This window comes from Biomphalaria glabrata, chromosome 10 (assembly GCF_947242115.1).
Source record: "Biomphalaria glabrata chromosome 10, xgBioGlab47.1, whole genome shotgun sequence".
In the NCBI taxonomy this organism is placed as follows: Eukaryota; Metazoa; Mollusca; class Gastropoda; family Planorbidae; genus Biomphalaria; species Biomphalaria glabrata.
Window position 1 is genome coordinate 13,068,162 of NC_074720.1, and position 13,501 is coordinate 13,081,662.

The 13,501-nt window shown below is 31.6% G+C and overlaps 1 protein-coding gene across 1 annotated transcript; it reads left to right on the top strand.

Annotated features, from left to right (window-relative positions):
• Positions 1-854: 854 nt before the first annotated feature.
• On the top strand, positions 855-12,598 carry LOC106058562 (BET1 homolog). Its single transcript, XM_056044864.1, has 4 exons — positions 855-1,008; positions 5,948-6,051; positions 6,887-6,943; positions 8,611-12,598. Exons 1-4 carry the CDS (start codon positions 990-992, stop codon positions 8,764-8,766), a joined length of 336 nt encoding a protein of 111 aa, XP_055900839.1. The 5' UTR covers positions 855-989; the 3' UTR covers positions 8,767-12,598.
• The last annotated feature ends 903 nt before the right edge of the window (positions 12,599-13,501 follow it).

The window sequence follows — 13,501 nt, forward strand, 5'->3', positions numbered from 1 at the left end:
TAAAATGCACACTAGCCACACATACACGCGAGTGAATCGTAGCCTATTATACTAAACACTGTGTTGGATTTTTTGTTTATCTAAAATACATGTCGATCTAGTTCTAGAAATCAAATAGTACTCCAAATAGCCTACATGTCAGACTGTGGCAAAGTTTGTGTACACGCGAGTGTCTTCATTTGAATCTGTATGTTCAGTCAGTTATGAACTTATTATAGTAATATTTTTACAAGCCAGTAATGATGGCTGCCTACTGGAAGTGCGGTTTGCGCGCTGGACTGTCTATAGATGATCCCGGTTTCAAACCCTGCCCGCCCCATCCCCGTCGTCCTGCGGGAGGTTTAGACTAGGAAGTAAATAATCTGTAACTGAAGAAACATCCAAAACATGTAAAAGAAACAAAAAATGAGAAATTCTAGTATAAGGTTGTCATTGAATCCTAAAGGAACAAAATGCATATATATTGTAAATAATGATATAAAATACAAAGAATCAGATGCTTTTTAATTAAACTTAAGAAGAGATCCCACTCGTGGGGGGGGGGTATTTAGAAAAAAAAACGAGTGAAATAAATATAAAAATAAATATTTAAAAAAAAAGCCAAAATCCTCCCAATATACAACTGACCAACCTTTGTAAGAGCGATTCTTTTTCTCTTAATAACTAGTGTAAGATACATTTAAATTTAAAAGTGGAACATTTTATCCTGACACTTTTACCCCATCCACAACCGAAAAAAATCTGGTTATCAATTCACGTAACAATTGTTATATATGTCAGTGAATCAGATTATTTTAAAGTATATAGGCTAGGCTAGCTAAGATGTTAATCTCCTTAAAAAGAAAACAAAATGATTTCCCGGAAGTAAACTTAAAACGATGACGTCTCATTTGATATGCAAACAAAAAAACATTGAACCTGGTTTCAAACATATTTTGTAACTTTGTAAAAAAAATTGTTTAAAAATAGTAAATAACATCCCGTTAAAAATGAGGCGCTCGTACTTAGGTAATTTTAAGTTCACAAAATCTATATAAATCTAGGTCTAGATCTATGTCTTATCAGACTTATCTTATTTAAAACTTCTTAAACTTAGTCTGACTTAGGTAGACGACCGACTTAGACTGACTTAGTTACTTTAAAAACTTACTACTTAGACGACTTAGTTAACAACTGTGTTTAACTCACTCAAACTCAAGTAACTGTGTCTACAGACTGTAGACAACTCAGTCAACTGTAGTGTTAAGTTAGTCTTAGTGATTTAGTCACTCTTAGTTAAAGTTAATAATAATATTACTAGACTTCTAGACTAGTAATAATATTAATAATAATACTAATAAGTAATACTATTACTACTATACTAGTCTTATATAATTTACAATTAGATTTTTTAGTTACTTATTCATAAGTTATTAGATCTAGTAATATTACAAATAGATCTAGTCATTTCCATCTAATGAACAACCTTCGTTTTCTAATATTAGTGAACACCCCACAAACTTTGCTAAAATCAGCCTTTATTTTGATAGCTATGATGAAACTAGTCTATTAATTTTGTTTATATTCCATTTCTTTATAAATCTAGTTCAGTCACATTATATATGGCGGAAAACAGATTGAGCTCTCAACATTCTACTTTAAGGACCATTTTTTTGACCAATTTCAAAATTACTTTTATTGACATTATATTATATATCAAATTTATTGCCCAAGAATAGAGGAATTCAAAAAAAAAATAAAATCAGAAGCAACAGACAATTATTTAACTTGAAAAAATGAGGTCAAACACACTTACCCCTAATAATGAAAAATTCATCACTCACAGAAGATATGTCCCATAATCCATGAATTTCACAAATTCACAATATTATTAATAGAAAAATATATCCCAAAGTAAAGTATATTTATAGAACATTTGAAAAAAATATAAAAACAAGTTTTTTAAGTCATTTATGCAAATTAATTGAGCCACCCCAGACCCCACCCCCTCCGTAAAAAAAATTAGGTTGCAAATTATACTTTATCATTATCCTAAATAACAAAAACATAATCAGTTTAGACATATTATGTATCAATTTTAATGCCCAAGAAGAGAGGAATCCAAAAAAAGTAAATTCATTATCATCAGACAAGTATTTAACATAAAAAAATGAGGTCAAACACACTTACCCCTAATAATGAAAAAATCCATAATTCACAGAAGATATGTCCAATAATCCATGAATTTCACAAATTCACAATATTATTTGCTTAAAACTGTGTCACAAAGTAAAGTATATTTATATAACATTTGAAAAAAAAAAAAACAACCTTAAAAAGTATTTATAATTAATAAATAAGCCCCCTCTTCGGCCCACCCTACCAATAAAAAGTCTTTTTTTTCCCTCTTATCTTCATGTTTAAACATGATACTATTTATATCAATTTTAGATAAAGGTTATAGATATGTATAATTTTAGACTAGAAAAGATCTAATATTAAATGAAATATTATCAAGATTTAGATCTATTCTAGTTCTTGATCACTTTTTAGATCTAAATCTAGGTCTAGATTACTTAGACCTAATAAAGCTTAACTTGCATGGTGCATGATCTATATCTATTGACTATTCTGTTTATTATCTCAAATAATCTCAATCTTTGTATCTGTAGTAACTGTTGCTGAGAAAAGAAATAAAAACAACTTTTAAAATTTGGTTAATATGTGTTTGTTGTTATTTTTAACTATGTCACTATGTCTATTGAATCTCTTCTACTCTTGTTTATAATTGACTAGATCTAGATTTTTTCCACTTTAACTTTAAGTAATTTAAGATGTAGATCATGAGATCAGATCTAATTTAACCCTACTGAGTTTATAAGATCCTATGAATTAGATTTAGATATATAAAATCTTAGATCTAATCTACATTTAGATTCCTAGATCCACACGTGTACATCGCTAATTGACTATCTACTAGTAGTACTAGTTACTAGATCTAGAAATGACTAGATTTGACTAGATCTAGATAGTAGATTTAGATCTCAGATTTTTTTCCATGTTAAAATCTTGTCCTAAGTCTTACTATGAATTATATTTAGACGTAGATATAAGGCTATATAAATTATATAGATCTAAGACCTAGAGTCTACATTTAGACTTAGACTAGGTCACTAGGGTTTGATTCTTGATCCACGTGTGTACATCGCTACTTTACTACTTGACTATCTACTAGAAATGACTATATATAAATATAGATCTAAATCATCTAGTTCTAGATCTAATCTATCTTGATAAGAGAATTTAGATCTAGATCAGTAAATATTTAAATAATTTCACGCTTATTAACTCTAATGACTAGATCTAGACTAATCTAATCTCAGAGTCTAAGTCCAGTGACCTAGATCTAGTCCTAGACCTAGAGATCGATCTATGTCTAACTAATCTAAAAGCATTTCGCTATATTGATTTTAAAATATGGTTAAGATCTAGTCTTTATAGGTCTAGATCTGTAGAAACTATTATAGTTATAGATCTAGAGATAGATTCATTTAGATCTAAAATCTAAGTTCAAAATGTGCCCCCCCCCCCCCCCCTCGCGCTGAAACATCGCATTGCCGGGCCGATTTTATGACGCATGCAATGTACCAATATTAAAGTAAAATAATTGCCGTAATAGTCGATATTAATTTAAAAATTATAAGTTTTTAGCTTTTACAGACTAAGATCTCAATTCAGAGGTGCGCCTTCAGGTTGACTAAGTCAAAACGTGTGTTTGTTTTTTTTTATCACGCGCGCCAGGCTAAAGATAGATACCCGTGTTCCCGTCCTTGAAGTTAATTATTGAAGAAAACGACATCCTATTATTAAAGCAGAATAATTAACTAAGCAGTTGATATTATGAACTGAATTATCTGTAATAGATTCTGTCTATAATTACCTTTGCTAGAATTATCGCTTCGAATATTTCTGAGCGAATGACAAAAAAAAAAGCACTTTGAACGGGAGGTCATGAAGTCAATTCCGGCGACCTCCATTCTGATTGGTGTTTAAAAAAACGAGATTTTATAAATATTTTTTTATTTTAAATAACCAAAAAATAAAAAAAATAATTAATTATGATGATAGAAATACAAAAATAAGTGTTTTGCAACGAAAATCGGCAAAATGTAAATTATATTTAAAAAAAAATGTACACATTGTTTGGCGACATCACAACTTCAAAAATTGCATCGAGGCTATTTTTTTTCAAATTTAAGACAAAAGAAGCATTTTATTTACTTTTTTTTTTCTTTATGGTGTATAACAATCATTTTTAAATACTAAGTATGTATTTTATACATGAGTTATATTTCTAAAATATGTTTCTTACCTTTTGAAATGGGATCACATAAATCCAGAAGTAAATGTTGTCTGTCTTTTTGGCAATACTTCATGATATTCACAAATGCACAAATTCCATATAAAAATGAATTTCAAAAAAATTTTGCTAATGAAGCTTCCAGAAACATAGATCTATCCATCAGTAAAAGCAAATATACCACAGATGGTCTATATTCAGAGATAATGAATATTGAACTCGAAAAATGCATTTTCAATAGAGAATCTGTTTTCCGCCATATATATATAATCTGATTAATCATTATCATTTAGTTTCGTTTACTCTGAAAAACAAAGGTTTTACACTGGTTCAAAGAACACTGGTCCTGGTAGGACGATGCCATTTTTTTTCTTCTAGGATAGAAGGAGGGTAGGTCCGGGGTGAAGGAGTTTTTTTTTATAAAATGTAGGTACCAGCTAAACAAGACCTATATCTCAAATTCTTCTAAATAGGCCCTAAATCCTAAAACACACACTAACGAATGCTAGTTCTACTTTTTTTTTTACACTATAGATTTATTAATATTTTGCCACACATCACTAATGCTCTACAAATATTAACAAGACAAAGGCAATCAAAAGTGATAGGATACTAAGATTAAATAAGAAATAAGCTAAAACAATTAACAAACAAACCACTACAGTGATAGGCACAACCCTGTTCTCACTCTCACTCATTCTGTCTCTCCTTGGTGACCTAATTATTGATAAACCAGGTAGGTACTAAGCGTGATATCATCAGCACAGTATCAGAACAAAACAAAAACATAGAGAGAAGGACAATTATTGATAGATTAGGTACCAAATTAGGTCACAGTCACTGAGCAGAGTGAGCGGGATAGACAAGCTGGGTTCGCAGTTGTTGTTTTTTTTAATTTGGGTCAACTAGACCTAGGCTACAGTACACAGTATAGGTAAAACTTCTGTCTTTAGTTAATGTAAAAAGAAATTAATAAAATAAAAATAAAATTAAAGATATAACATTTTTAAAAACAATAACTATGAGGTGTTCGTTAGCACACTGAGAGTATTCACTAAGTTAGAAAAGGGGGAAGGTGTTCATTAATGACAGCGCTGGACTTCATTGACCTGACCCTCTTTGACATCATATTTTATTGTAACTATGCGTAGCATAACAAAACAACATATATCTAGATTTTTATAGACAAATGGATGACGGGTTTATATATATGTATATGCAGTTTTTTCCCTAGGACTAACCTTTATGGAGCTATACAAATTCGAATGTAAAAATTGCAGATTATGCAAGGCTTAACATGTTTGTTAGATGGAAATGACTATATGTTATCTTTAAAGGTTAAAATTTAGTCTTAGAATTAGAAGTGGACTGAGTTTTATTTATTTGAAGTTTAAAATAATTTTTTTTTTGTGTATGAAATGTCACAGATATGTGACTTAGCTAAATGGTTTGCAATGTTCCTCTGTCGGGTTAAGGTTTTGTTACTCTTTGTCTAGTTAACTGATGGGAATAATCAAAGATGTTAAAATAGAGATTTAGTTATATAGACTGCTAACAATCAGGACCTACTTAAATGTGCTGGTAATAATAAACTTTTGATTTGTTTAGCTAATGGAGGAAACACATCATATAAAGACACATCTCAGATGTTGGAGGAGGAAAATGAACAAATAGAGAATGAACTGAAAGGAAAAGTAAAAGCTCTTAAATCTGTGAGTGTACTTTTTTTTTTTCAGATAAATTATATGCCAGCTAAATGACTTTCTAATCAGCAATCTTTCTAGTTAAGAGAACTGCCTTGAATTTTGACTGAAAATTTAAAGTTAATATTAGTTGTGGTATTACTGATCTAGTGGATTGAATTTAGATGTAGGTCAAAATGTGCCATTCACAATTTTTTTTACATTTTGCCATGAAAATAAAACTAGAGTGTGCTTGAGGTGCGCACTAGAGCACTAGTGAACGTAAACAAGAAGACACTAGAATGGAGAGAAGAACAGTGCATCAGGGATTGTGAAGAGTCTGAATGTTTGGGAAACTAAGAGGCCAATTTTGTGCTGCCTGAAGGCTGTAGTAGGGACCTGGAGCGAAGCGGGGAAGGCTGTCATTGGTCCACATTCGGGTTAAGTAGCAAAGGACTGGTATGCTTAGTAGTAAGATTCTGAGGAAGCTGAAGGATTTTATGTGTTTACCCTAGTGAAAAAACACAACTATTATTTCCTGTTAAACTGTGCTGAGTTGCATGCCTTTTCGTTGAGTGCCTACCCTAGAGTTGCAACAATATTCATAGCAAATAGAAAATATTTGGAAAATATGTTGACTGGATTTGTTTATAAGTTTCCTTCTCTAATAGAAATACAATTAGGTTCTTTTTGTCTATTTTTAAGGCCCTCCAGTTGTTGGAGGAACATTAAACATGTATATACATGATATAAGGAACATTTATGTTTCAAGTTTTATCAAGATTGTTATATATTTATGGTATAATTTATTAGTAAAAAAATAACATGGTGTCAAAACTATTTTTCTTTTCTCCTATTTCACCAGCTCACAATAGACATAGGCAATGAAGTGAGAGAGCAGAACAAATATCTTCAACAAATGGTGAGTAGCTAGAAACTAAGTTTTTCAGTTTCTTTACAGTCAAAATTATAGGCTAATGTTTTATATCCGAGAATTTCCACTCTTTAGAAAACACCTTCTTTATTGATCTCAATAATGCCTACTGTGGTAGGATGCTTTTTTTTGTGTGGTAGATGCCGAATGTGGTAGACTACGACAGCAAGTTAGCAACAGTTGGTTTTTTTTTTAAACTTTCGTATCAGAAGAGCTCATCTTGTCTCATTCAGGATACAATTGCTGCAACTAATTTTAATAAAAACTGAATATGTCTACTATTTTATTTTGTTTTTTTTTAAAGAAAGTGTTGACACTGCAAAAGCCTACCCAGAAAATCAAATCTTTCTGAAGGAGGTTTGGATTTAGAGTTTTCCTTCTCCTAGATGGGTAGCCAACAAAGGCTAACGAGCCCCTCCTGCCCGAAGCCTACTGGTTTAGGCGCCAGTTGCTCGCCTTTGCCCCTTCTCCTGTTGGTGATAACAGTTCCGCTGGGCTCAGTAATTGCAGCAATTGTATCCTGAATGAGACAAACAGTCAAATTCAAACCTTATAATAGTGGTGAACCATTAAAAGCACTGAAACATTCAAACTCCATAATAGCAGTAAACATTCATACTTTAAAATAACAATGAAAAATTAAAACTTTATGAAAGTGATGATATATTGAAACTTTATAATAGTGGTGAAATATTCTACCTTTATAATAGCACTAAAACATTAAAACTTTTTTATAGTGGTGATACATTCAAACTTTATAATAGCCATGAAAATTTCAATCTTTATAATAGTGGTAAAGCATTAAAACTTTAAAATAGCAGTGAAATATTCAAACCTAATAATAGCAGTGAAACATTGAAACCTTAGAATAGCCAAGAAAAAATCAAGCTTTATATTAGTACCGGAGTGAAACATTCTAACTTTATAATAGTGGTAAAACATGAAATCTTTATTATAGCAGTGAAACATTCAAACTTTATAATAGCGGCGAAACATTATAACTTTGTAATAGCAGCTGGGTTTGGTTTCTTGAAATACTGTTGTCATCTTTAATCCTTAGAATCGAAGACAATGTCTTAATAAAGCAAATATCACTCGATAACAATGCACTGTCGATACCTCAGAATATGCATTTTAGTTCTAAATACTGGAAATAGTGCTTGGTGCCAGGGCTCTGCCCCAGATCCCACTGTGGCAAGGGCGGGATGCCTACAGTCTTTACACTAACTCCTTCAATAAAGTTCAGTAGGGAATCAGTGCTGAAGGTGTCAATATCCCATTGATTGTTGGAAAGGCTTTTATCCATTGAACAGGCATGGACTGGGAGCTCTTCACAAGTCCTGTCTGAGGGCTCCCAGCAGTAACGGCCATGGACTGAGTAAGGGTACTGTACCGGATACACAGTGCACCAGGAAGAACCTACATTTAAGGGTAATTAAAAAACTTCTGAAAGAAAAAATTCTGGCTACGCCCATGCCACTCAACTCTAGAATGATTTATATTTTTTTTTTTTTAACATTGCAAATCAGAAAAAAATGCTAATGTTATTTTCTTTATCACCTTAAGCATAAATAAATGTCTTTGTTGATTTTGGATGACGATGAGGTTGTTTTAATTTTTAAAAATATACTGGATTCTTGTATTATTATTTCCAGGATGACAACATGGAATCATCAGGAGGTTTGTTAACTAAAACAATGGGTCGCTTGAAGTCCATCACAAATGCTGGCCACTGGAAGCTTTGGGTGTACATGCTTCTCTTCGTCTTCTTCGTGTTCTTCATGTGCTGGGTCATCATTAGATTCAGATAATACTGGCCCCAGTTTTATAGATGTAAATTATTGAAATGTTGGCAGTTGAGCTAGAGATGACACTTGTGTTGATTTGATATGCTTGTTCAAGGTTTTGAGGAAAGTAATCCTCTTATACATATGGAGGTTTCAAAGTTATATTTAATTGTAATGTATTTTGTTTTTGGCAAACTACACAAATGATGAAAATGGGTAATTTTTTTATTTCGTTATCAAAATTGATTCATGATTTAATTATAATTGGTATTTATTTTTCAGTGCATTTCTAGTCATTACATACATTTTAACATTGAGAAAGCCTAACATGAATTGTGTTAGGGTTAGTTTAAAAATTTATGTTAATAGTTTATGAAACTTATGTTAGCATGTATCATGCATGACAAATTAAGTAGGTTTTTTGTTTAATGATCAAATGAACGGAACAATGATAGCTGACAGTATGGCTTTAAATTTGATAGCACCCTCTTGAAGATTGAAAAAAATCATTATCAATATACAAAATATTAGATCAAACTGGAAAAAAAGTCATTGTTATTTGGGATTCCAAGTTGTTGCTTTTATTGGTGAGAAAATTAGGATTGTACAGTATTAATAATATCATTGAAATGTATAAAGACATCCTTATGAGAGGAACTATAATTGAGAAAAAAAACTTAACCTTGAATCCAGTGAAAATTTTTTAAAATTTTGTGATCATTATTAGCACATACATGCACATTGCAACAAATAAACTTTCATAGGATGAAATAGGAGCATGAAGTTTATTTTCTTACAATTCCTCTTTTCAGCTTGAAAATTCTTTTTTGAGTCAAAAAAACAAAAGCCTAGGTGGACACAGATCTTAAAATGGCTCTAACCATTTTCATATAAATTTGACAGTTTATGTATACATTTTTGGCCACACAGGGAAAACTCTAGTTTGACCTTTATGATTTTTAAAAATAAAATAATCTTTAAAATAAAATTTGGTCTGAAGTTTATGACAATCTATATCTTGCGCACACATACCTCGGCGGATATTCCCGCATGTATCATTTAAGAGTTAAATAAATTTTGCCCACTGTCTTCTAAGTCTGGGTCTTAGAATTTTATATACTCTGAATATATTTATACTTTTGCTTAATCAACCAGGATTTCTTAAAAAGGGGGGGGGGAGGAATTGGGACCGGAGAAAACTGTTGTTGTTTTTTTTTTAAACTTTAACTTATCCCTCATTTGTTAATAGGAGCAAAATAATTGCTTTTACGAAACTTATCAGCTGCCTGAAGGAGGAATTGTCTTTTTGGAAAAAACTTTTTTTTTGTTACTTATTTTTATGTTACCTTTGAAACTGTTATGTTTGTTTACACTCCTCAAAGTGAGCTCCCATCCTGGGACATAAGTCATTTGTTATTATGTATGAGTGTTCATTCTCTTCCATAGGACAATGCTCAAAAAGAAGTGTGTAATGAAATTTATCATTCCTAGCAAAGACATGGGATTCTCCACCGTTAAAATCAATATTAAAATCTCCGTTAAGAATGTAGCTGCCATACTTTAAAAAAAATATATATATTTTTTTGTACTGCTGGCTTACTTGTATAAACTTAGTTTTTAATTTACATTAAAATATATGTTTGAATCTGACAATTTTGTTTTTTTGATAGGTTACAGCATCCCAAAATTAAAACATTTTAAAATGATTGTAAACACTCTAAGATATGTGATTTTTATGATAGTCTTGATGAAATAAAAACAACATATTCTCAAACTTCCTCATTCATCCAATATTTATGTTACTCTATCCAATGTTCTAAGATGTGCACTGTCAATAAAGGACAACATAGGTCTCAATACAATCACACATGCTATAGACGTAGTGCATGTAACATACATTGGTGTCCAAGTTTTCTCCTTGTTCTGTTGTCACAGAAATTTAATAAATTATTGTAGACAATTAAACATAACATAATGAACAGAGACTTCGTGCTGATATAAGTAGACATTTTAAGATTATCATTTATTACGTCATATCCTTTCAACTACTTTTTTACAAAAACATTCACAACAAATAATGACGCAATATAAACATCCTTTATTTTAAAGTTCTTGTCAAAGTTTTTTATCACATTATTTCTTTTGAACGTTTCACAAGTTGAGCATTTCATTATTGTCAAAAAAATATCTGTGGACAATCCTGGCCAAAACACACTTTGTCTTGCCATCAATTTATAAGCAGCATCTACACGTAATCCTTTCATATCTATCATTTGGTTCTGTGTATGCTTGTCAGCACGAATTAAGCTTGTTGCTTTCTCTAAAGTTCTACCAGCGCTATAAACCAATCTGACACCATGTTCTGTTTTCACAGGGAATAAATATGTACATTATTTTAGACAATTAAACATAACAACTAATTAGCAGAGACTTTGTGTTGATATAAGTAGACATTTTAAGACTATAATTTTATTACGTCACATCCTTTCAACTACTTTTCACAAAAACATCCACAACAAATAATGACCCAATATAAACATATTAGCACACTCCTTGGTTAACATTGATGTTTATCTGCTTTGAAAAATAATTCCATTTTGAAATTGGAACATTATGAAGTAGAGTAGACCTACTAGATTGCAGCACAGGAATAGAGTTGGTCTTCTTCAGTAAAGGGCCAGTATTTTTTTCTTTAAGTGGTCTGTTTCTGAAAGTCTTATATAGATGTTATATAGAGGCCATAAAACTTGGCTGTTGGGATTAACCCAGCCACACAATAGAAAGTAGAGTTTTTGCATTTAATTTAAATTGTAGACAGCTTTTTGTTTTATTTTAGTTTTCTGTTTTTTTTTTTTTTTTTTTAATTGCTCACTTTGGTCGTAACTCATTTGTGGAAATTGGGAGGGGGGTGTGAGGGTCATCTAGAGAAATGTTTTTGTCCTGCTTTTATGCGCTCAGCAAACACAACTCAGCTCAAGTACAGATTCAAACTCTAGTCCCCAATAAACAGTTTTTGCATCTCTGTCGCATATCTTATGAGATAAAGGACTGTACCCTCTCTACTTTGGTCATTTATTTTCATGTGGTAGGGTCTCTAGCCCAGTGTTTCCCAAACTGTTTTCCCCTGAACCCTAGTATTCTGCGAGGCCTGAATAGGCGTTCCACGATACACTGGAGTAATAAACTTGGAGGCCATCACATGAATAAATCTCTCTAAAAAGAATAAGCAAAGTGTTCCGCTAAATACTCAGAATGTGCAAAGTGTTCGTTAAGGAAAAAGTTTGGGAACCACTGGTCTAGCCTATACTTTGATCAAGTACATGCTTTTGTTCAGGGAAAGTGAATTATTTGTTGTATTCTCCAGTGAACCATACATGCAACAACAAACTCTTTTCTGTATTTCATCTTTTTTTTACCTCATTCCCAAAAGCTCAGCATTTCCCAAACTCAGGCACCATTGGTCCACATTAATCCTAGTTTTTATGGTCATTAGACCTTTTAGGTGATTCTAATAGAGCTGAAAAATAATAAAAGCTTACACTAAATTTGGTGATTAAGTAGACCAAAACTGTTGTGTTTGTTGAACATGAGAAATTCTCCCTGTTTAAAAATTTGTTAGACTTTTTTATTTCTGTATTTGGCTGTTGTTTTTTCTCCCACTTTTCAATGCTTACATTGTTGAAAAGAATTTAACATTGAAAAATAAAAATATTGGCGTGAATGTAAGTTTCAATGAAAGATGAATTTGTAGATGATGACAGACAATTGAATTGAATGCTTAGGTGAGTGTAAGATTGAATTTTAATGTGAACATTGAGCAAAATAAAAAACAATATAAACAATAATAAAGAAATGATATTTTCAAAGAAATGGATGTCATTTATTATGCATTGTTAATATGTGGCTGTCACTGCTATTTTACCAGTTAGAAGCATATTGATATATTTTTTTTTGATTGATTCATGTTTGGTTAAAGTAAAGTAAAGTGCCTCTTTCTGACCTTGCCGATGATGTAAAGCTCTTCTGTTTCTATGGCCCACTGTTAAAAAGGTTCTCATGTGGTCAGCACAGCGACCAACCGCCTTTACTTTTTCCCAACTCAAGAGGTGCCCTAAAGATTCCATTAATAAAAATGCAAGTCTTCGACTAGATTCAAACCCTGGCACTCAGGTTTTGGAAGCTAGGCGCATTACTACTCAGCCAGCAAGACTCCAGATTTGGTATGGAACAATGAATCATTGTACAAAGATCAATAAATATATAATAATACATTAGCAAGAAAAAAATTCTTTATACGATATTTAGAGAGATTATTTTTCTCTTAATAACTAATGAATATTAGATTTGAAAAAAGAAACATTTTTTACTACCTTCCCCAACTTTGAGAAAAATACTGGTTCAAGTTAAAGGAATGCATAAATCACTAAACTTTATAATATCCCAATAATTGATCTTTAAATTGAGCGGTAGAAGACGATGCGCAAAATGCTTCCAAAAATTAATTTATTGAACTCTTCTCTTATATATTACAGATGTTACTTCAAAAAAGAAGATAATTACGCCCTACACATTTGATGTATCAATCTAGTCATGCGTGTTAATCAGTGGCTCAAACTCTGCTAAGTACCAGTACATGGTTTTCCTGGCTGATTCAGGCAACCCATTCCATTCTCAAATGGCACTAGGGAAGAAGGAGCATTTGTACGAATTTGTTCTAACATTTGGAATAAGAAATATGCCTCTACCTTTGTGTCCTTCT

Bases quoted from the DNA above. Each gene is read 5' to 3' on its own strand.
- LOC106058562 (XM_056044864.1), top strand. The intron at 6,052-6,886 runs GTGAGTGTACTT...CTATTTCACCAG, and splicing joins AAGTAAAAGCTCTTAAATCT to CTCACAATAGACATAGGCAA. The intron at 6,944-8,610 runs GTGAGTAGCTAG...TATTATTTCCAG, and splicing joins ACAAATATCTTCAACAAATG to GATGACAACATGGAATCATC.